This window comes from Leptinotarsa decemlineata, unplaced genomic scaffold (assembly GCF_025532065.1).
Source record: "Leptinotarsa decemlineata unplaced genomic scaffold, Ldec_3_MD MMD2_tig00026299_RagTag_RagTag, whole genome shotgun sequence".
Classification (NCBI taxonomy): Eukaryota; Metazoa; Arthropoda; class Insecta; order Coleoptera; family Chrysomelidae; genus Leptinotarsa; species Leptinotarsa decemlineata.
This window is the reverse complement of record NW_027412676.1, coordinates 9,968,888-9,995,096: the sequence shown is the minus strand read 5'-3', so window position 1 is coordinate 9,995,096 and position 26,209 is coordinate 9,968,888. Positions and strand designations below refer to the sequence as shown.

General features: G+C 33.9%; 1 protein-coding gene across 8 annotated transcripts in view; it reads right to left on the bottom strand.

The window, feature by feature from the left end:
* The window catches only part of da (transcription factor daughterless), a 172,237-nt gene that overhangs the window by 60,835 nt on the left and 85,193 nt on the right, over positions 1-26,209 (bottom strand). The window contains exon 2 of one of the 8 annotated variants that reach the window (XM_023155993.2): positions 2,892-2,974. The exons of 6 other annotated variants lie outside the window; for them this stretch is intronic. In XM_023155993.2, the coding sequence (XP_023011761.1) occupies positions 2,892-2,954 (63 nt within the window). In that variant the 5' untranslated portion in view covers positions 2,955-2,974. Of the gene's footprint in view, positions 1-2,891; positions 2,975-13,276; positions 13,656-26,209 lie in introns of those variants that run through there. One more of the 8 variants, XM_023155992.2, reaches the window with a different exon arrangement.

Sequence of the window (26,209 nt, the reverse complement as noted above, 5' to 3'; positions counted from 1 at the left end):
TTTAATACTGTTTTAAAAAAGCCTTTCCCCTTCTGAACCGAAATATCAAACTGTGCTAATATTTATGTGAGAAGTTGTCACATACCGTTTTTCACATGAATTAAATTATTATAAAATAACCATTTTATCGGAAAGGAACTATTTTTATAAGTTATTGCTGGAGTTATTGCGACACAAGATACTTCTTTTGTAATTTGTCTGTATAATAAATGTATTTCAAATTTTTGTTGCACTGCATTTCTCGCCTGCTAGTTTAAGTATACTATGTAAGTAAACAATATAATTTTTTGTATTAGGTAATCATTCAAAACGTTCGTTTTCGTGTAGCTTTCCTGAAAATATTTTCACGATTAATCAGTTAAAATTTCAGATTACTGAAGTATATTCGTTCAAAACTCAAAATTAATCATTGTATCTTACTGAAAACGAATGGTTCAAGAGCAATGGCGTAAAATGTTCTACGCATGTAAAAGACGCAAAACAATAAGTTTTTTCATTATTTTTCTTTAAAATTCATTATTTTCTATCAATTCTGTTCGCACGAATCGATTGTATGAACTTGGTTCTAGGGCAACACAAATGTGTTAAATGATAATATGTTTTAAGGTGCGTACTGACTTGAGCAAATTTGCGCGCACAGCATTCGTGCGCGCAAATTTGCTCAAGTCAGTACCACTCAAAAATGTTGTGTGCGTAAGCGCGTTCCTCCACGAATACTATCCGTCGCTTGTCGGTACATCAAAGGAAACACGTGCTCAGTGTGGACGGTGTTTTGGTCAGGGAAGGTTTTTCGCGCAGTCTTTTATAAAATATGGAGTGGGACAATGAAAAGGCGCTTCAAATAATAGATGAATATGAGAAATATCCGATTTTATGAAATGCCAAACATCCGGAGCACTTCTCAAGGAACAAAAAAGCAGATAGATGCATGGGAACATATTGCGTATAACTTAGAAGTGGAAGAACATGAAGCGAAACAGAAAATGAATAGTCTTCTAGGGTCATTTCGGAGGGAAAAAGCAAAAGGAAAAAAAAGTGTTGGAACAGGCAAAGGTCAGTATATATCCTGATTTTTTGAAGGTGACACTTTGAAAAGATACTGCATATTTGCATATGAATCCCCCGTCGCTAAAAAGCGTAGAGTTATGGCAAATCGTTCTTTTACGGGAACGACCATTCTCATTCTCGTATTCAGTTTCCTTATTTTAGGTCATATTAATCAGTAGCTCAAAATCCTGTGATGACATACGGACAAAATTTGAAACTGCTCGCTGATTTCTTGGAATTTCAAATCCTCTAACAATGTTGATCCACCATACATCTCTCTGCTTTTATACAGCTGCTTAACCCACCATCGCTTATCCCGTTTGTTCTTCTTCCGTATACAAGAATGCATCACTATGTAGGCTACACTTGCTATTATTATACTTTGTTTGCTGTTGGACATTTTGGCAACGCTATAAAAACGCAGCGATCGGAAACTAAATGAGCGGCTACCAGACGGAACAGAAATTTTCGCACACAACTTACGCGCACGTTTTCACAGTCAAAATAATTCGCGCACGCATGTGAGCGCACACGATATTCGTGCGCGCAAATTTGCTCAAGTCAGTACGCACCTTTATGTTCTGTCATATACTTTCCCTTCCATTTAACCAGCCGATTTAAATTTTATTAACCGATTTTTTTAAAACCCCATTCACTTTCTGTCCTGAATATTCATCTCACATTTACAGCATAATTTTTTTTATATAAGGTAGTTTTCGCAAACACTCGATGTCGAAAGTGCGCCTACACTTTCAATGTCGGAAATCCATGGTCGAATAAGAATCACAATTGTACTCAACATTACAAATGTTACATTAACTTGATGCTATCAGTTCAGAATGATCTTGATGTTTTTTTCCTTTGAAAAACAATATTATTAGTTTTATTTTTGTAATATCCATACTATGTATTTTGAATTTTTTTGGATTTGTTTATCGACCTTATATTGAGGATTTTCATCGTTCACAATCTGAATAAATTAAAAATGTAATGGGGAACTTTGAATAGGCGTAGAAAAGAAACTCTTCAGTTCCGCCCGATATTTTTCAGATTGTATAAGGTGTACCTACATCCCGCAAAAATAGTTGATAAAAAATTTTGAGTTCCTGTACAAAAAAATACTTTTACTCGAATTTTGTATTTGTATTCATTTTTTTTAAATAGTTTTTTTAGAACGAAGCCAATATTTGTTGGTAAGCTAAGAAGGTAGTGGAATGTTTTTCTCGACTAGCTCATAAAATGATCGATTCAAGTATGAAGATGCATCATGTATTATTATCATTATTATAAACCAGTGTTTCTCATTTCAGAAAATGACTGTGTCATACACTTTACATTAAGATTGACTATATTGACCATTGACATCATTTAAATGCCACCGATTTGCTGACTCAACTTTTCTCAGGTTAATAATGTTTTATGAAGGAGATTGTAAATAGATACGCTTTTCTTTTTCAGTATTGAACATGACGATAAATGTTATAAGTGAATGAATGTGTAATTATTCATGAGTTGAACAAGTAAGTAACGCAATAATTTATTCGTATTTTACCATTTGAAGTTGGCGTTGACCTGAATGAAAAATCCTGCAACAGCATAAAAAAATGTTGGATAACATATCTTAAAGATTTTGAAATTTCAACTGGAGCAGGTGAATTTCATTCAGAATGGAAAAACTGACCTGGTCGTTAATTTTAGTGAACTATTCGGAGAAAATACGCTGCGAAGTAATGGAAGACTACTTCTGAAAATAAGTCATTGTTTGTCATAAAAACAAATTTTGTTTTGTCTAACTTTATAAACAGAAGCAATTTTATAAGGTCGATAAAAAATTTTTAACTCACCCCCTTAAAAAAAGTCTCCAAATGACCATCAATCCATAGTGGAAGATCTGTTTCAAACTCCATTTCCCTTACATCCCAATAACCTATACATACATATGAATCTAGTAAGATACTGAATAACGAGTTTAACAATGATAATCTCAGATAAAACAATTTCCATATCATCTCCAAAAATTGATTATTCATGAAAATTGACGTCAAATAAAAACCGATATCAGTATTTTTTATAAGAGTTTTATAGATAATATAGGGTATTTCATTAAGTAGTTCCTATCTTTGAATTTAAATAAAACAAAATGTGTCTGAGATGTCATCAAAATTTTTCATTCGTTTGAAAGACCTATTAATCCCGTGGGTTCGGCTACCTATCGGACGCGTACCCAAGTGGCGGATAGGGGAACGGCCAGGGGGCTGGGGGTCCTGTCCGGGAGGCCAATGAGGCCTTACGTACGGGGTCGCCGGACTCCTGGTCAGTGGCAGAAATAAGTAGGGTTAGGGGAACTAAAACTCTCCAAAAGCCTTTGCGAAACATGCCACCGTGGACCACAGCCTATCCAAGCTATGGTGTAAGGAATCGTGCCGACAGCTGAATGGCCGCAGGGTGATATGCGGTTACGAACGATCCCCTTGGGGAACCGGTTAAAACCTCATTGTAATCAGCCTACCTCTGGTAATGCGGGGCTCTGCCAGAGGTGACCAACTCTTTCCTTGCTACTCGTGGGAACACATATGAATGCAACAAACACAAAAACAGAAACAACAAAAACCAATCCCGAGGCTGGACAGAAGTGCTCACCTCAATCTGAAGCGGTGGCTGGGGATGAACATAAATGTCCGCCCCTATCTACCGCTCGGAATGAGGCTGGACATAGCAGATAACCTCGTGATGTAATACAAAGGCCAAGGCGTAAGTGCATTTGCGGCGCCGAGGCCAAAAAGAGAAAGAGAGCCAAAGGGGCAGGAGTGGCAGCAACTATAAGTGCACCCTCCTCCCCCACTCCACCTCCAACAGCAAGGTCACTTTCTGCAACAGGCGCCAAGAGCTCCGCCTTGAATAAAGGCAAGGAACCGGCTGCTCCTGCGGGAGAGTGTCCTCACTTGTGCACCTCCACGGAGGGAACCTCAAGAAAGTTGAAGAAGCCGCGCAACAACTGTAATGTCGCTGCCCCTTCCAAAACCTACGCGGAGGCCGCCGTGAGACACCACAAGGTTGCCAAGGAGAGTGTGTGTTCGGCAAGTCTTTGCCTATACCTGCCGATATAAAGGAGATGTTTCCTAGTGACCTGTTCACCTTCCTGGAAAGGACAGGATGGACGATGACCTAGTAGGACAACTTCTCGGGAGGATGTACATGTTACATGTGGCCTAAGTGCTGTGGGCTACACTCACCCTCCCTACTCTACAGATACAGAAGACCTATTGATACCATTATGTGTGAAATATAATATATTTCAAATATTCGCAACATCTTCTCTGGGTGGAGCGCATTCAAAACGTCCAATTTTCCATGACTCCGGCACATAAATCAGGATGAATTTGACCGATGGCATGGATTATGTCGGCTTTGAGAACCGCTGTGGTTTGTATCTTATTCGCATACACCTGCGATTTAAAAAACTCCCCACAATAAAAAGCCTCGGTGGCCAGTTCACATGTTCAAATAGATGACCATGTACTCAACTGCTCGGTAGAATATCCAGAGTGGCATGAGCTGTGTGGCACGTAGCGCCGTTCTGCTGAAATCAAATGTTGTTGAAAGAGTGTACATTCTCATGCAGGTTTTTATGTCTTACGTTTCGTCTACGATTGCAGTAGGTATTACTAAAAACGACGAGACAAAGGACGAAGTGCTCTGGTTCTCCTCATAGCAGATACCACATTCAAGGTTTGACTTTCCGATTCTATTCTATTGGTGGTGGGCGTAGCTTAGATCCTATTGATTGCATCAAATGACAGCTTACATGTGCCATTCAGCGCTGGTAGCTAGACCTTATTGATGTTAATACTCTCTCATTTTAGATTAGAATTGTTTCTGTGTTTTTGAATTTCTGTCGCATGCCTATATAGTATTGGGTAGTAGCTTTTAATTCAGTCGAGCATTTGGTTCTCTTCAATCGCTTAAATGCCTTCTATGAATGGATAATGCGCTACTGCTGATTTGTCGGTATGCTGCAGGTAATAATGTCTTTTGTGTTCATAGAGCTGTATGGCTACACTTCTCTTTGTAGTTCCAATCACGGGATTCGGCATACCTCCTATGTGGCTAAACGTCCTTTGGGTCCCTCAGCTGACCTTACACTTTTACGCTGTGTTTCTCTAAAAGAGGGAATTAATATTGATAAAGCCAGACTACCTGCGCTGAACTGCACAAGCCAAAGGCAATTCAATCAATAGAAAAGAAGCTACACCAACCACCAGAGTTGGAAAAAATATTTGTTTAAATTATTGATATTTTAATGAATTATGAAAAATCTGATTCTGTATTTTTCTGATCCTTTTTTTGATTATCCATGTTGTTTCGCAACAGAAATTAAAGTTATTGATTCTGAATTCGGATCGGGAAATATGAAGTACGTGGTTGTAAAATGTATTTAATTAGGTTATTTAAAATAACTTTTATTTTACTCTCCTGATCAGACAAATCTATTTTCAATTTGACTTGGCTTGGATTGGTTTATTCTTGTCCGAAAACCCGCGCAACTATGAAACAATCTGAAACAGGATATATTGATTTTTGAAGTCATTATTCATTTTTTGTAAATGGTGACTTTAGTTGCATGGTTGCGTCAATTTAATTCTAATAGTGGCGTCAATGTTTTGGTTGGTTTCCAGGTTTTGCCGTGGTATTCTTCGATTATAATCTCCAAACGTTTCAAGTGCAACTGCGGGAGTCATCTCCAGTGGCGTAGTCGAAGTACTCTTCTTGACGTATCAACTGACACGTACTTCGGAAGCCAATCACAATAATTCAAGGAGGAATAGTCAGCAGAATTATGAAATCCACAAGAAATTTGTAAATTAAAATTACAAATAAAATAAGATGCGTAAGTGGATTTTAAATGATCATCATAACGAAAATCAGTAGGAATGTCATTGTTAGATCATTTATATACATATTTTCAAATCAACTTATAAATATAATAGTCTAATCAACAAGTTCAAAAACATGAAAAATAGAGATAAAGGTCCTAAAAGTATGAGCGATAGCTCATTCGATTCGGAATCACCTCTAGAAAAATGTTTTTTAAGGATTTTGGTGTATGTAAACCATTGATATTGTTATTAACAAAATGAGATAAAAAAAAATGGTATTTAGTTTTTCGTTAACAACTCAAAAAATATTAATATTTGAGCAATTTTGAAAAAAGCTCGTTGAAGAGGAGGAAATTTCCGATAAAAAAGTCCCGACTCCCGAAACTCTATCTCCATTATTTATAATTTTAATTTGACGTTGAAAATATGGTTCCGCGCGGCTGTTACGGCATGCGCGCGCTGCTGCTAAAGAGAGTTTATCAAAAGAAATAATTTTTTATAACATAAGATGTCATTTTAAAAATTTGAAAAAAATCTAGTATCTTCTAACACTTCAATGAATCGAGTCCCGTAGAAAAAAAAGTTTTATCACCATTTTTCAAAAAGTTATTCAATTGTTAACTAACAAATTTTTTCCCAATCTCCGTTGGCATAAATAATGGGATAAAAGGTATAAATAATTGGCCTATAAATTTTAAACTCCGTGGAGCCCTTTTGATATATATACTTCATACGATCCTGCGATGAAAGTTCATAAAAATTTATTAATTTGTTAATTATGGTTTTTTATAACTATTGCAAAATGAAATATCTAAAAACGGTTGATAAAAATTTTTGTTTCAATTGGTATTTAGCTATGCCTGTTTTCACATTAAACAATTATTATTATTTAATTGTTTATTAGTTTAACAATTTGTTATAAACAAACATTGACCAACGTTTTTTTTCTGAAGCAGAAAAAATTATAAAAACAGCTATATATAAAAAAGTGCCATAATATTTTTATTTAATTTATTATGATACTTTCTAATATCAATCAATCAATAATTTTTATGGCACTTTTTTATATATTGCTGTTTTTATAATTTTTTTCTGCTTCAGAAAAAAAATATAACGGTTGTCAATATTTGTTCATAACAAATTGATGAACTAATAAACAATTCAATAATAAATAAAAATTTTTTTTGACAAACTATTCAAAAGTGTAAATTATGATTTTTAAAAGCAAAATTATTTCACAACTACTTATTTAAACAATCTAAATATGAAAAAATCGATTTTAAACAATTAAAAAATAAAATTAAGAAAAAAAAATGGCAATTTTTTTTTCAAATAGTGAATTTCTCTATTTGTTTAAAACAGTTTAATAAACAAATTACGTAAAAAATGTGTATCCTATGTTAAAAACTGCCATTGTTTAATGTGAAAACAGACATAGCTAATTATCAATTGAAAAAAAAATGATCAACAATTTTTAGATATTTAATTTTGCAATAAATTTTTATGAACTTTTATCGCAGGATCGTATGAAGTATATATATATCAAAAGGGCTCCACGAAGTTTAAAATTTATAGGCCAATTATTTATACCTTTTATCCCATTATTTATGTCAACGGAGATTGGGAAAAAATGTGTTAGTTAACAATTGAATAACTTTTTGAAAAATGGCGATAAAACTGTTTTTTCTACGGGACTATATTCATTCAAGTGTTAAGGAGATACTAGATTTTTTTCAAATTTTTAAAATGACATTTTATGTTACAAAAAAATCATTTCTTTTGATAAACTCTCTTTAGCGGCAGCGCGCGCATGCCGTAACAGCCGCGCGGAACCCTATTTTCAAAGTCAAATTAAAATAATAAATAATGGAGATTGAGTTAAATATTGATATTTTTTGAGTTATTAACGAAAAACTAAATACCATTTTTTTAAAATCTCATTTTGTTAATAACAATTTCAATTTTTCACCTGCACCAAAATCCTTCAAAAACATTTTTTCAAGAGATGATTCCGAATTGAATGAGCTATCGCTCATATTTTTAGGACCTTTATCTCTATTTTTCATGTTTTTGAACTTGTTGATTAGACTATAAATGTTTTTTGATGAAATTACTTTTTACTTCTTGAGAAATATCATCTTTGTTCGATTCATTATAGTTCATTAGTTTAAGATTTCAATTTTCATCAAAATAAGAATTTCACTGGAGTTTTTTCCCAACACCAAACCGTTATTCTAACACCTCGATACGTGTTTCGATCACCAAGTGATCATCTTCAAGAGGAAGATCAATTTAGATCAGTTTGGTGTTGGGAGAAAACTCCAGTAGTATTCATGGTGCATCACAAAAAAATAAAAAAGTTCTTAATTTTGTAAACTATGACAAAAATTTAAGAAATCACTTGATTCTAATCACCAACCATGAAATAAAACCGTGTCAAAAATTCAAAAAAATTGAATGTAGTATCTGATGTGAGGACGCATTTTTCAATGTCTACATTAGTCGTAGACGAAACGTCCGCCAGCCATAAAAACTTGCAGAGGACTACCAACAAACCCGGAACCACGAGAAAAAATGTGGGCAAAAAAATGAATGACAAAATAAAAGCAGGTTTAATCAATGAGGTAAAATTACCGGTGGGTTCTCTCTTTCAAATGAAAACCAAAAGAACTAAAAATGAGTTGAATTTCAAATTGGTTCTGCTAGCTTAACAGGGGTCGTTTCACCTGAAAATAGAAATGTCATTTCCGGAGAAACAGGAAGTTGGAAAAAAAATTGAAACGTTACGTTATTGCCCAACCAATACTTCAAAGAATAATTTAATTTAAAATAACGACTAATGTGCTTGTATTAGGATTGTATCAAAGTTCCATAATCAGTGCGACAAAAAATCTGGTAAGAGGTACATAATATCAGATACGGTATATAAATCTAACATATAATAATATTTTTACTCTCTAGTTTTGGAATGAAATAAAATTTCACTGCATCTGTAAGAGAAAAATATTTCATTCCTTCCCGGAATTCCTCTCGAAATTTCATCCTTGTTTGATTCACCTTGAATTTGATTGTGGATTACCTCTATAACCTAATAATTGCCCATGCCTAATATTGTGAAAAAAGCAGGATATTATTCTACCCTTTTCTTCAAAATGAACAAGTGACGAAAGCTACCAAAAAAAAAAAAATAAATTAATAGCAGGATGACCTATGCTGTACGGTAGATAAAACCATTACAAATAACGTGTTGAAATAGTTTTACTTTCAAACACTAGAAATATTGTTAATAAAATATAAAAAAATTCGGATTTTCTCTTTGTAGGTAGCCACAAAAAAAAAATTCAAGATTTGTGGAACTTTTTATGACAGCCATTTTTGACAGATTTTAAATCTGAATCTGACCAAAGTTTGACCAAACGTAAACAATCAAAAATTTAAAATGAACGATATTTCAAATATTTTGTATTTCGTCAAAACCGAACTTTGCACGAAAATGTCTGACACTTCCCTTTACTTAAATGAATTGTACAAGAAAAATAATTTGGTTAAAACTAATGTCCAGGATGTGTCCCAGGGCGGGGTAGGGGGTTATATCAGTGAATTTTCTTCAAAACGACTTTTTTATTTTTTCCAACAAAGTATGTAATTTTTTACTAATTATTGACTGCTATATAAATATGTAAGCAATGAAACATTTTTATATCTAAGTATCTGTTTAGTTCATTTACTTTTAAATGCAAAAGTTAAAAAAAAACAAAGAAATTTTAAAAATTGAGTCGGAGGTTAAATTTCATTACGTCTGAAACGTGCCTTACGGCAAGGTCGACACCTCTATTCAACTGGTAATTTTGCTGCCCTCCTAATTTGTAACCAAAAATACCTTCTGATTTCAACGTAGTCTTTCATTGTGAGAATACAGGAAAGCTGCCTGAATGTTGAGTCGGTGGTGAAACTTATTCTTCGGGTTTTTGAAATCCTTTTTATAACCACATTTGTTACTACCATAATTACTCATTATTCACCATGATCAATATAGCAAATGTTTTCACGAGTCACACAAGATTAAAAAAAGAATCATCAATATCCGTGCAGAATTGACGAAAATATGGAATTTTTTCCGGGTGCCGCGATTTTGAAGTCATTACAACGCAATCTCAGGCGGGTGACAAAGTTCGCGAGCCACAATAAACCCTTGCGGGTTGCGGTGGAGAGACCTAACTTAACCTAACCTATTTCGCGATTTCCGAACGGTTTTTTCCAGCGCGGTTTCCGAGCGGTTTTTTATTTTTATGCCAATAGCTGCGTTTAAATGGAACATCACAGTGTTTGCGATTTTTAACAGCGGCGATTTTTTACAACCGACCGGTCGTCGGCAAGAGCGACCAAGTAGAGGGAGAAAACCCAGGTGAACGAATAGAGTGTTGGCTGTTTCCGAGCGAATTGATGGAAGTAAAAGTGGTAAAAAACATTGAAAGTTTCAATTATCTTTTCTTCATTATTTCCGATCGGTTTTTCAGTTGCGATTCCAGCATGGAAGTGTAAACTTGAATTCGTAGCGTTGAAAATCAACCTTGTTTGTGGTACAAAAGCGAGTATTTACTACAAATATATATTTTGATTTTATTTATTTTCAAGTTTCTCATAAGATATGTGTTGGTCATGTCTCCCGCTAGAAGAAATATGTGATCAATACAACATTTCATAAAGTTGAACTAATCTCAATGTAACAGTAAACCTCTCCTCAACGCTAATAGGTACTCTTCTGGTGCAATCTTTCTGTAGCAAAGGTTGAACAATTGCCACAAGTTCATCGAACGATTTTATGGACAATCGGTAAAAAACTTGTCTGCATATTATCTGATTTTTTTGTATAAAACAAAAAACCTTCCTTCCTGGTTCCTCTTTCGGTGGTACGGGTGCACGTCGTACCTCCTTGGGTGGTTGCTTTGAAGGCGCGAACTATCCTAGAGGACGACAAGGGAATAATATATCCCCTCCAGTGAGAAACCCGAACTGCCAGGAAATCGCTCGAAAGTCGCGGACACTGACTATCACCACAGAGAATCTGTTTAAAAATCTGTTTTTTCGTTAACCAGCCGTCGCACCCCTACGAACGACAACCCTCAGAAGTCGAAACTTGTGCGAGCTAAGGATTAACGAGGTCTTACCTTTTAACGTGTGATTCCCAACACGGGTTGGACGATAACAAGTGAAGATCGATCGTTCAGACTAGGGCTTGAACCACCGACCAACACGGCAGTCAATTCGAGTGAGTGAACAAATCACCCACACTGAACCGCTTGGCTACCGACCGACCAAATGAATGACCAATGAATACAGGTAATGAACCGATGAAGACTGTCAGGTATTCACTGTAACGATTTGTATCCAGCAATTTCCGCTCGGAAACCGCGCCGGAAAAAACCGCTCGAAAATCGCGAAGTATGTAATCGGGCTTAGATACGCTATCCCCATGGTCAGGCACGGCTACACAGCGCTCATATTTACCGTTTCATATCGCGTTTTTTGCAAAAATTCTTATGACGTCATCAAGCTAAAGTAGTCCACTAGTTTTCGTGAAACATAGACAAAATGAAACAAATACAAAAATATTTCATTAATAATGATGTCAGTTTTGCTATAAGATATGCATGTGCCCTATTAAGAGTTAGCCTGCTTCGTTTTGAGTCATAAATATTACCATCTTCAAAAGGAATTTGTTCCCTGGAAAAACTTTCCGGAATAAATGAGGAAATTCCTATTTATTGTCGTTTCACCACTGAACGGAATTTTTAGATATTTCTAAAAATTTCTGCATTTAATGTTTTGTCTAACTTTCTCCTTGTAAAAAAAAAGGATTCTTTATGTATGTGTCTTTTCATCTTTTGACGACGTTATCTGCATCTTTCATTGTCAGTGTATATTTTGGTGAGTTTTTTCCTTGGGTTGGAATATTTCTTTGGTCTAGAAGATTTCAAAGATCATCATTAACACTTATAGAGTAACTGAAAAAATCTTTTTGGCAATAACAGCTATTACCACTCTTCAACAATCAATAGAATCGTTTATTGTTAACTGTAAAGTGCGAACAAATTTATTATGATCAAAATACGGATAATTGACCAATTATGATAATTGAATTATCCGTATCGCCAAAATTTTTTATATCGGTCGATCTCTAGTGAAGAGACAACTCTTTATACTCAAGATATAACTATACTTGTAAATATACCTTACTATTTTTACCTGCAAATGAACAGATTCAATAATGGCTAATTATTCAATTCAGTTCGATCGTTCATAATAAAATATTGAGAGTTTTTGAATTTGTTAATTTCCATACTCTCCAACAGGTCAAGTTTCAAACTTTTTTTCTGGAAATGGAGGGGTTTGTATTCATGGTTGTACTCATGTTCCACTGAAAACTATATTTGTGTTCCTTTATGCGGGCTTTGAACGTTTTTCCAGTTTGACATCGGACATGATCCACACGATAATTTATACACTGCTGATTTTTCTGAAACTGAACTTTTATCTTTGTTATTCTTTTCAGTTTCAGAAAAATTAGGAGTGTATAAATTATCGTGTGGGTTATGTCCGATGTTTTATATAGGTCAAACTAGAAGAACGTTCAAAGCCCGCATAAAGGAACACAAATATAATTTTCAGAATGGAAAAACAAATTCCACATGTTCCAGTCATTCAATCTCAGAGGGACATGAGTTCAACCATGAATACAAACCCCTCCATTTCCAGAAGAAAAGTTGGAGAGTATGGAAATAAACAAATTCAAAAACTCTCAACATCTTATGAACGATCAAACTGAATTGAATAATTCGCCATTATTGAATCTGTTCATTTACAGGTAAAAATAGTAAGGTATATACAGGTATACTTTCGAAACATTGATATTGTTAATGAATTCATACCTGGCCATTTCAAGTAGATTCATTATTTAGGTAGACGAGTAGGTACTAGGTTAGAGTATAAAATGGAAATTTTGAAACATGTTAAAAGAGTGATAGTTGTTAATGAAATAAATAAAAAAAATCATAGCTAAACATTGAAACACGTTCTTTTCTGAGTGTTTTGCCTGTCCAATGAACAAAACACTACTAATTTTAAAAGTTTCGACTAGGAAAAAATACCGCGGTGGGTCTCAAATGTCCTTCAGTTGACGTTTCATTGATTTGATAACTAAGTCTTTTTCTAAACCTAATTTACAAGTTGGATGTTTTCAATACAAGGCCTAGAGTCAATGAATATCATATTCGTTCGTCATAATGTCCCCTTAAGAATCCCACCACCACTCATTCTGGTTATCATAACTCATTCCCATTTCTCTAACTTACCCCGCTATCCAGATTCACTTGCTGCGCGTATTTCCAGCCGGAAAAAAGTACTCCATTATAAGATTGTCTCTGAAAGTCCATATCGCTCGCGGATCGGATCAAAACGGCATCCCAATCAAAAAGAAAAATAAAACAACAACGACCAGCTGACAGATGAGGAATTCACCGAACGTAAGGACGATACGAATAATCCATTGAACAATCACCGAGATAAGCAATGAAACCGGTTATCCTTCGACACCGCCGACTGTCAATTGTTTCAAAGAATTATGAAACTCCGCCGCCGCGGATATAGGTATTTCAAAGAGGGCGATCGTAGCTCTCACATACACACACAAAATGTTAACTGGATATCGTTTTGTGACGTTAACGTTACGAGTATGAATATGTAATAACAAACCGACTCTCCGGGCCACGTCCCCCACTTCCACCGGTTGGTCGACGGTTCCGTCGAAAGCGCGAGACTGCTTGGCACTCTACGATTATGAACATGTGAGCACGTGAGGGAAGGCCTTGGAATTATGCATTCGGAGGGATTCTTATAAGGATATGTTTCGTGACAGTATGAATTGTTAGAATACGACTTGCATTTCTCACGCATACAAATTGCATTTGAAAAATCACAATCGATGAACCGCAAGGAACCGATCCAAGGCCACTGTCTTGCTATACCATATCTGCTTGAAAACACCTATGGAAATCTAGCGCTGCTCAAGTTTTTAATACACATACAATTGATGCGCTGCTGACCCTCTACCTACACTTACTTCAAAGAGTTATTGGTGAAATTTTGCTATGTTGCGATAACTTTTGTAATTCATAGCCCTACTAGCAGCAAGAAACATCTACGTTGAAATATGTTCTAGTCTGAAACAATTGTAATAGCAGACTGAAATGAACAATCTAATAGATCAGTGAAAGGTAATAGAGTAGCTTGTGATATTTCAACACATTAAAACCTTTCCATTTCAAAGACAATTCAAGTATTTTTTCAGTATTTTGTCTTCATTATTGTAATTCTTTCACTGGTCTATTTAAGGAAAGCCAAATAATCAAGGAAATGCCAATTCAACTAAAAATACTCTTCTTCAACATATTTTCGATTATGAAACTCAAATTCACGACAAATGAAATCACTGCAACCGCACTAAAAAGTTGAATGACATTGTTATGTCGCTAGAAATAATTTAGAATTAAGATTTTACTCCATTAGCTTTTAGTGGAATTTGTGTTGGAAATTCCACAGCTCAAGAGCCTGCAATTGCGCCCCTCCAATAAAATAATATAATTGTCCGGACTGCAGGCTCATATAATCTTAAAATTGTAAGAATTTCAATCTTTTCTGCTAGTAAACATTTGTCAATATCTCTCATCATCATTCTTTTCAATAACTTTTCATAATGTCTGTTTGAACGATAAACGAAACATTTTTGTTATTGTAAAAATGCAATTATTATGTTATTGAAAGCATACGGAGTTTCCTACCCGAATGTTCTTGTGATGCATTGTTTGGAACTTTTGGTGTAGTAATGAATATTACTGGAGTTTTAGCCCAACACCTAACCCTCATTTTTAACACCTCGACACGTGTTTCCATCACCAAGTGATCATCTTCAAGAGAAAGATTAATCTTTCTCTTGAAGATGATCAGAGAAAGAGAAAGATTACTCTTCCTCTTAAAGATAATCAGAGAAAGAGAAAGAATAATCTTCCTCATGAAGATGATCACTTTTCATTACGGTTTCGGGGTACTTGCCCCATCATCAGTACCGGGCATGGTCTCTTCAGAACGGAGTGAACTGTGTTGAGTATCACGACCAAACAAATATAATTCTAGTTCTAGTCTTGAACTCATTCTGCAGTTTATTCAGTGGGATTTCCACTGTGCCACGAAACTGGTCTATCGGTCGGTTGTATCGACCAAATGAAATTAATTTCTGCTTTTCATAGTGGGAAATAACTTGCGACGAATCTTCCAAATCAAAGACGTTGCGCAAGAAGTGTCTGATGGTTTTACTTCAGCTTTCTGCGCGGCATTAGCTGGGTTAGTTGTTGTTTTTTCCGTCGGGTATCTGCCACACGTATCTACAAAGTCGTAGGTCTACATGAGAGGCAAGGGGTAAGTTGAAAATCAAAAGATAAATAGATATACCTATTTATCTTTTGAATGGAATTTTTTTCCAGGAGCTTGACTGCATTAACCATTTTAGATTGCATATCATTTCTAGAAACATGTGGATTAGTTTTCCGATGGCATTCCAGGATAGCTTCCCAAATTTCTGCTAGCGCAGTTGTCGGTTGATTGGTCAAACCACCAACACTGACATAAAATCTTGGCAAGTTGACGGAGTTGAAGTGGAACCACCAATAGGTGGTTCCACTTAAGTCTCGCTTGCGTTTACGCAGTTATTTTTATCAAGAACTTTTCTTGATTATTCACATTTTGTCTTCAATCGAGGACCGCCTGCCCGGTACTAACGATGCCCAATAGGCTGAAACATCTGTCTGAATGATAACTCTCAAGATTCTCACGGTTAGAATGAGATGAACTGTTTTTTCGGGTTTTGATCCAGCCCATAAAACAAAAAAGCATTGCACTTTGCGGCATACACTTGGCTGAGACGTTAACATCGTTTAAGTCTAACCTAAGGTAGTCATTCTTTGTTTGTTACGTCTTCTCAGGGCACGAGATTCGCGAATCCAATAATCATTTTGATTAGTTCAATTTTGTGCTTTCCTCTTCCACCTTTGAATTTCGTAATTATAGAAATCATAGAACTCTTTCTAACCTAAAACCACGAGATAATTAGTCAATCATTTTTTCACCCCTGCAATTTCGTCGCACAACCCTAAGGCAATTCGGGTTATGAAATATTATAATGAGAGAAGTTCAATTGTGGAAAGTAAAGTTGCCAACTTACCCTATATAATAAGCCGGAATGTTCAAAACATTTGGTTTGGATATCCCCGGAATTTCGAACACACTAGTGCATAAATAAACAGACAATATATAGTTTTTCATAATATCGATTAAAGAAAGTAGATATTTATTTAATTTATCCAAAAAATCTAGTAGACAGACATGACAGTGCATGAATGGTAAGCGTATCTTGTGTATCTCTATCGTGAGCGGTATTGCCAAATTTGAAGCACCATCAATCATAGCTTGGAATATTAATAAATGTGATATTGTGAACTTCATTGATTGATACCTCAATAATTACGAGGTCATAATATCTGGTCACACTGTAATATTATACATATCGTCATATATCAATCGCCCCACCGAGTTTCAGCTCCAGCGGTGACTCCCCCGCCACTCACCCCTACTAATATTTCGAAAACGACATGGTTGAATAAGTATTGTCATTTGTTATGTTCGAATACATATATTCTCAATCGCTAATGAAATATACTCGTATAACTATATTCTGACAATATTTATGAGAAACATACTCAAGCAAAAAATACTGCCGAGGGTAATATTTTTCACACTGTAAATTCGCATGATGTAACGAATTCTGTACATCAATCAACAATTACAATTTTAACATTTCCGTGAAAATTATGGAGATAGTTATCAAGCCGTACGAATAGTCAGTCAGGTTAAGAGCGATAAAATAGGAATTTTGATAAAGCTTTCAATGTACAGTGACTCACAAAAGTTGATAAACAGAACTTAAACAATTTGCCAGAATTAGGTAGTTATCTAACTTTGTCATAATCAATTAGCAGTTGTTTTTTCAATAAAATTAATTCCTCAAGGATATAAACATAAGAGTTATATATGTCAAATATAATTGCATAACCAATTATGAACTGATTAACTAACTTATATTATTTAAAAGGATTCACCATCAATATAATCCTTCATTGAATGGCTGGGCCAGAAAAATCACACATTTTGAGTGCAAAGCACGAAAATATACTGAACGCCACTGCATAGTACCCAAAGTTGCATCTCGGCTCGATCTGCAATGATAATGGCGGATATTATATCGTTTCATTTCTCGTTTGCGATATCGAAATGAGTTGGCTGTCTAATGTGCGTCAATTACTCTCCGTTATCAAGTAGCTCACCAAAAATAAACCACTCGATGTACTGCTTATTTTTCCCGAGCTAACTCATGCTGCATTGAAAATTGTTGATGTAAATTAGTCACTCAATGTCATGATAAGTGAGAGTGATTCGACAATTTTTTATTTTTACGAGGAGAAATAGATGATTGTGAAATCCATATTTTGTCATAAAGAATATTACAAAATATCGGAATATATTTAACGATTATACCTCAACAAAAACAATTCTTCTTCAAAAACTATTCGAAAATATAGAGAATGCATTTAGTGACGCTACGTCTGTCTGTCTATCTGAATACGACAAACTCAAAAATAATCGAACAACCAGGTGTCGTTCAATTCGGAATAGCGTAGATGACTTAAAATAAAAATAGTGCCGCTTGCACTATAATGAAAAATGCATGATGGCGCTCCTAGGGTCAAAATACTCCGGAGGTAAAATAGCTCCCCAATCGGATCTTCCGGTGGAAGCTGATTCAGGGGCATCATCCTGCAGAAGCTATTCGAAAACCACTATTACTTGACAGTCAGCAGGGTCTTACTAACATCAGTCCACAGGGAAATGGCATGGTAACTTCAGTTGCTAAGAGGCCCACTAGCAACTTCAAAATCGATTTCTGCAACATCAGAGGACTCAACTCAAATATGAACTCGGTGCACCAACATCTGCAATCGAGTAGTCCTCATATTCTTGCACTCACAGAAACCAAAGTCAGTGCTTCAACAAACCTCGTCCATTATCTATATCTCAGATATGATTTCCACTCTCGATTCATTGGAATATCTCTTTTTATCAGAAGCGATCTCTCCTGCCAACGGGAGAAAATGCTGGAACCCCGAAATTTGATGTTATGTGGCTCAAAATCATATCATATAAATGAGCCGACCAGGATTCCTGACCGTGATGGAAACTATGCTAGTCTTCTGAATCTATACCTAACAACCAATTCAAAAATTCACACAGTCACCGTAAGGTTTCCATTGGGATCTTCTGACCACAGACTCATTTCAGTGTTGGTAAATTACCGATAATTGTTGGGAACAATCTAAGCCGAGCAAAGTTTGGTACTACAGATCAGCTGAATAGAAGGATTTTCAAAAAACTATTTCCGAAATTTCCCCTGACTAGATGTTTGTTTCAGTTCTAAAGATTCATCAACTTGTGCTTCTGAAGTCACGGAAGTTATTCTACCGTCCATGTATCCATATTTATTCCTTTTTCAATGAAATGACCTTTTAACGGCAAACCAGGTTAATTAATACTCGCAACAGCTCCGAACTCCGGAAAAATGAAAGCAAAGAACTTCACAATCAGAGAATTAGGAATAAATTGCTTGCCAATACTAACGGGTCTAGGTCCTTCTGGTCGGTAGCTGAAGCTATTAATCAGAACTTTACAAAATCCACAATTCCACCACTAACACAATAGCCACAGAAAAAGAAAATCTGCCAATTCAACGATTTGCGTTCCACTCCACAGTCGATTAGGTACCTGGGAAAGGCACTACCTACTATTCTCACACTACAATCCACAATGTCGAAAATTACTTTTTGACAGCGTCTGGTCAGGCAAATTTTGAAACAGCTCAATATCAACCAGGCGTCTGGTCCTGATGAAGTGCCCGTCATCGTATATAAAAACTGCGCAAATAAACTCGCTACACTAATTTGCAGACTTTTCAACCTGTCTTACAAGAAAAGGAATTTTTTTCTGGTTGAAATATTTCTCGTGTTCAGCATATTCCCAAAAAGGCAAGAAAACTCTTAGCTATAGACTAGTCGCTTTGCAATCATTGATATCAAAAATCATAGAGAAAGCTGTAAACCACCATATCCTCAAATATATGGGAGACTTCAACATCTTGAGCCATCATCAATATGGTTTTCGAAAACAAAGATTAACATGGAGAGTCAAGAGCTGTTGAGTCTGATATTTCTAAGGCCTTCGACCGTGTGTGACATGAGGGTTTGCTGGCCAAACTTGGAAGCTATGACATTTTTCTTTGTGAAAAATATTTTCTATTTACGCAGTAACTTATCGGGGTGAACTAAAAAGTTTGCCCTTTGTGTGTACAAAGTTCTCAATTATACAGGGTGTTAATTAACATAACATAATTAATTATACTGTATATATATATATATATATATATATATATATATATATATATATATATATATATATATATATATATATATATATATATATATATATTCCTAGATTGTGGAAGCTAAGAATATGCAAAAAATTCGATAAAAATTTCGATTTTTTCAGCAGAAAATTCATTTCGCTCAATATTAGTTGTATATTTGAAACTTGGTACTTATGTTCAATAATAAACATTAGCATCAAAAAAACATCTGTTAATAATCCAATTGCACTGAATTCAATACCCGATCGAAACGAGAAACTACTGACCAATTTAAAAACGATAATAATATTATTATCTTTTTAAATTGGTCAGTATTATTTATCTACAATCGCAGATTGATAAGATTTTCCAGCCAGTTGTAAGGTTACTATGTCGTTAGTATCACTTCTACAATAGCTTAGTTTACGTATACTGTCAATTATATTTTGTAATATAAAAGCATGCATTGAAATGAGTTTTTGCCGGCGCGTAGGTGTTTCTGTAAGACTTTCTAATATTTTTTATTATACTCGATTAGGAGAGTAAGTTGGCCAATAACACTGAACACGTACATGGATAACGATGTCACCCTTACAAATAGAAAATTCTGATTTGTCCAGTAAAATAGTCGTAGCCTCATTATGCAAGAATGAGTCAAGTCATTTTCTACAATACTATATAGCTATGTATACAGGTGAAACAGTAAATACCGTACAAAGCGTTTGCTTCTGTACGACGGTAAATACATTTGAAGTCCAAAACAATACTTTTTCAAACAACAAAACTGCAACACTCTTCTCGACGCGCGTTCCACCAATCAAGTTGGTGGAACGCGGAAATATTCAAGGCGGAAAATATTTAAGGCGCTCTAAGAGCGGTGTCTGTGCGAAAGTAGGCACGTTGCATTTGAATCGCTGAAGATTTGGAAAAACGTTCTCAGGAAGTTTATTCCACATGCATGCAGTTTTCCAGATGAAAGAGTTCTTAACAGTTCGGGGTGTACTGAGTTGAACCTCAAAACGATTAGCAGCGATAGTTCGTCGCGTATTTCTGATATGTACCCCTCTTGGTGGAATCGAATGTGCCAAGTCACTTGAACATCTCCAGTTACAGTATCTATGAAAGAGAGACAAATCTTCAACTTTTCTTCGATGTTCAAGACTATCAAGGATGCAAGTGATGTTCGCGTCTCCAATCAGGCGGATGGCTCTTTTCTGGATGGAATCCAGCAGCTTCAGGGTACGTTTAGGGGCGGAGCTCCAGACATGATAACAATTCTCCAAAAAAGGCCTGATCCAAGCTTTATAAAGCATCATCTACTTTCATCTGGAAACAGTATTCTTGTGTTGAATTTATTCTAGGCCAGAAGTTCCAATTCCCCCTTATATACCCAAACCCATACAAATGGAAGTATTCAGTCCACCTATATGAAACAGTTCGTTGATGAGGTTGAGTTTAGAATTATATTGACAAAAATTTGTTCATATATGCAATTCGTAGGATGTTTCAATTTTACAACTAGGTGGTGACTATTGGAGTTCTGATTCAACTTTTGAAATTTTAGGGGCCATATAGATCATGCGTCAAGTCAAAATAAGAGGGTCTCAGAACAATGTTTGCTCAGTTTTGGAATATCTTGTTGAAAAATCATTTAAAAACTATTTAGAGATCTCTTATATGTTGGAAATGTATATTTTCTTCTACTAGGAATTTACCACAATTGCCTTGTCATCACAGGACAAATAATCAACCTGCCTAGGAACCTACGCGACTGTATTTCGAACGGAAATCTATGCAATTGAATTGTGTGCGGAGAGATTGGTAGAATCCAACCTCATACACAATTCAATAAAAATATTCTCGGGCAGTCAAGCGGATTTGGAATGTCTTGGTTCCTACCGAGCAACGTCTAAATTGGTAGCAAATTGCCAAAAGAGGCTCTCCTCAATAGGAAGACTGATATGGTCTTGGCCGCACCGGCTTGGACGGTATTGAAGTTGTTAACTCAAAGAACAACACTGCTAGTCTAATCAACAAGTTCAAAAACATGAGGATAAATAGAAATAAATAGAGATATAGGTCCTAAAAATATGAGCGATAGCTCATTCGATTCGGCATCACCTCTAGAAAAATGTTTTTGAAGGATTTTGGTGCAGGTAAAAAATTGCAATTGTTATTAACAAAATAAAATTAAAAAAAAAATGTTATTTAGTTTTTCGTTAATAACTCAGAAAATATTGATATTTAAGCAATTTTGAAAAAAGCTCGTTAAAGAGGAGGAAATTTCCGATAAAAATGTCCCGACTCCCGAAACTCTATCTCCATGATTTATAATTTTAATTTGACGTTGAAAATAGGGTTCCGGGCGGCTGTTACGGCCACTGCCGCTGAAGAGAGTTTATTAAAAAGAATAATATTTTTATAACATAGAATGTCATTTTAAAAATTTGAAAAAATCTAGTATCTTCTTAACACTTGAATGAATCGAGTCCCGTAGAAAAAAAAGTTTATTCAATTGTTAACTAACAAATTTTTTCCCAATCTTCGTTGGCATAAATAATGAGATAAAAGGTATAAATAATTGGTCTATGAATTTTAAACTTCGTGGAGCCATTTTGATATATATTCTTCATACGATCCTGCGATAAAAGTTCATAAAAATGTATTAATTTGTTAATTATGATTTTTCATAACTATTGCAAAATGAAATATCTAAAAATTGTTGATAAAAATTTTTTTCACATTAAACAATGGCAGTTATTTACATAGGATATGAATTTTTTGCGTTATGTGTTTATTAAATTGTTTCAAATAAATAGAGAAATTCAATATTTTTGAAAAAAAATTTTGTTATTTTGTTGTCTAGAGATAATTATGATTTTTTCTCCTAATTTTAATTTTCAATTGTTTAAAATCGATTTTGTTATATTTAGATTGTTCAAATAATTAGTTATAATTAGTTAAGAAATAATTTTGCTTTCAAAAATCATAATTTACACTTTTAAATAGCTTGATGAAAATTTTTTTTTCATTTATTATTTAATTGTTTATTAGTTCAACAATTTGTTATAAACGAATATTGACCAACGTTATATTTTTTTTCTGAAGCAGAAAAAATTATAAAAACAGCTATATATAAAAAAGTGCCATAAAAAATTACATAATTATTTAAATTATAAAATTATAATAAACAAAGAAAATTATGGCACTTTTATATATATATATATATATATATATATATATATATATATATATATATATATATATATATATATATATAGCTGTTTTTATAATTTTTTTCTGCTTCAGAAAAAAAATATAACGTTGGTCAATATTTGTTTATAACAAATTGTTAAACTAATAAAACAATTAAATAAAGTATATATTATAGTATAAAAGTATAAATTATTATTTTTAAAAGCAAAATTATCTCTTAACTAATTATTTGAATAATCGAAATATATTTTTTCAAAAATATTTCTCTATTTGTTTAAAACAATTTAATAAACAAATCACGTAAAAAATTCATATCCTATGTTTTGAAAACAGACATAGCTAAATATCAATTGAAAAAAAATGTTCATCAACAATTTTTAGATATTTCAATAGTTACAATAGTTACAAAAAATCATAAATAACAAATTAATGAATTTTCATGAACTTTTATCGCAGTATATCAAAAGGGTTCCACGAAGTTTAAAATTTATAGGCCAATTATTTATACCTTTTACCCCATTATTTATGCCAATGGAGATTGGGAAAAAATTTGTTAGTTAACAATTGAATAACTTTTTGAAAAATGGTGATAAAACACTTTTTCTACGGGACTCGATTCATTCAAGTGTTAAGAAGATACTAGATTTTTTTCAAATTTTTAAAATTACATTCTATGGTATACAAATATTATTTCTTTTGATAAACTCTCTTCAGCGCCAGCGCGCTCATGCCGTAACAGCCGCCCGGAACCTTATTTTCAACTTCAAATTAAAATTATAAATAATGGAGATAGAGTTTCGGGAGTCGGGACTTTTTTATCGGAAATTTCCTCCTCTTTAACTAACTTTTTTCAAAATTGCCTAAATATCAATATTTTCTGAAGTATTAACAAAAAACTAAATAACATTTTTTTAAATCTTATTTTGTTAATAACAATTGCAATTTTTTACCTGCACCAAAATCCTTCAGAAACATTTTTCTATAGGTGATTCCGAATCGAATGAGCTATCGCTCATATTTTTAGGATAAATCATTCTATGAATCTCACTTCTTTCATTTTTGTTCAAATAACTAATTCTCGATGTGCAAAAATATGGGTCAAAGATATGGAAGTTAACAGTTCTTATTAAAAGCTTTGAAAGCAATAAAACCGTTTTCCTTCGTATTTCCAACAACTGAAAAAACTGATTAGCCACTGAATTTTAGCAAGTTTGCTATCCCGAAGAAAAAATTAGTGTTTTGAACATTAAAATTATCTTGACATCTACTAAAGAATTAATAATTATAGGCGGGAAAAATCCTTGTCAACGATTAACTCCACTCATATAATTAAAATATCTATCATGCATACTGATATAATTGGCAGGGTTGTTGAAATGAAAGACGTTAATTATTGAAACACGTTTCCCGTGAAAAAATAACTCATTTTCTCACCAAACTGTAGCACACCTTCGAAATTGAACTGTTTTTGATTTTAATTGATGTAAGAAGTGAACCATTAATTTTCTTTCAGGTCGTTAGCGACTACCCTATGTAATACACAAAGTCCCGACTGTTTTCCAGCAAGGTCCGACAAGAGCTTCGCACGTTGTTAGATCTGTTTGGTATTGAAAAATAAATACTTGATTCATTAGTTTAATTTGGTTTAATTTGAAACAGAAATTAGAACACGACCTTCATCAAATCAAATTGTGGTTCGACCACAGTAGTTATGACAAGTCTCTACTAGAATATGACATCAAAATCTCCAATACGGAAGTCATCAAACCCACAAAGAAAAAAAAATATCTTGGAATAATTTTGGACAGAAATCTCAGATGGAACCAGCACAAAGACCACATAGTTAAAAAAATACGGTGTATACTTTACAAATTCAAATGGATAGCAAACATACTCAATCAAAAACAAAAAATTATGTTATATAAGAGTTTAGTAGAGCCCCATTTGAGATACGGTATAATTGGTTAGGGTGGAGTGTCGAAAACTCATCTACATTATCTTGAGGTTATGCAGAAGAGATTTATCAGTTGTATCCTACGGAAAGGTTACGACTACCCTGGCTATCTACTTTATTCAAAATCTGGAATATTTGATCCCAGACAGCTATTACTGCTGTACAGCATAAAAACAAAAAAGAATTAACTACTTATCACCATAAATATTCTACACGTCGGAATCATAGTATCGTCATACCATTAATGCTCAAATCAGTTGAGCAGAAATCCTTCCGGTATTTAGGACCAAAACTTAAGATGCGAATCAGATCTCAAAAATTTAATGAAAAGAATAAATTATTCGCCAAGAATATACCACGAGCAGAGATACATAAAATATAAATTTAAATACTTACTTCCACGATTGTGGATATATATTGTGTATTGATTTGTTTGTAGTCTGGAACCCTTATGATTAAAATTTCTATATCCATTGATTGGTTAATTTATTTATATTATGCCCAAATGTTTCCAGTTCAAAGTTATGCTTTTATCCATACTTAGTACCCATTCAATACATTAGTTTTGATTCTTCATATTCTGTTCAAATATGTCCAGTTTAAACTTATATTCTTATCTGTATCTAGTACTTATTTCAATAGATTGATTGGTTTTATTTATTTATATTCTTTTTAAATGTAGCTATTTTAAATTTATATCTTAGTACTTGATTTAATGCATGAATCTCATTCAATGTCAGTATTCTCATTGCTTACACACAGGCAGATCATTTTGCCTCGTAAGATGTATTTTATTTGTTCACTGTTCATTTCATATGTACATGTATATTTACTGTGAACAATCTTAAGAAAGTGAATAAATACATATTATTATTATTAGTATCATTATTTAATTATACAAAAGTAACAACTGGCTTATGGTAGCTATTAATATATGAACATACACAAAATAATCAATAAAATATTTTATTGATAAATAACCTTTCATTACATTACAATATGAATATACATAAACTTTAAGTAATAACCTAAGCTTTTCCCAAGTGAAACAATTTCAATATTAAATAGTTCAACCTAGATTAGTTTGTTATCACTTCTGTCAGGCGTCCCGAGAAGCACACATTTTTTTAAATTATTGAAGTAGGAAAATTTTGACCAAAGCACACCGATCCGATTAATTTAACCGAAAAAACAATAATTTTTTGTTCGAATAGGTTATTTAATTACACGTTAAAAGTCAATACGACATATTCATTTGAATCTTCCAAAAAAGATATATACTATAAATGTATTATTCAAATACCTGTTGTGTAATATCAAAAAAGTTTTCTGATTGGTGGCGTCACAAGTTTGGTCATGACGTGCACTTCCATAATACAGCACCATACATAAATTATTAACCAATATTCTCTGATAAATCTTTACAACGAAAACGTCAAATTGAACAATTTTAATTACATTCAATATCCAATAAGTCAATACCAGAACGCAGTCCAAATCAAGCATTATAACAACACTCTAACTCTAAAGCATGATAGTATGGACTGACACACT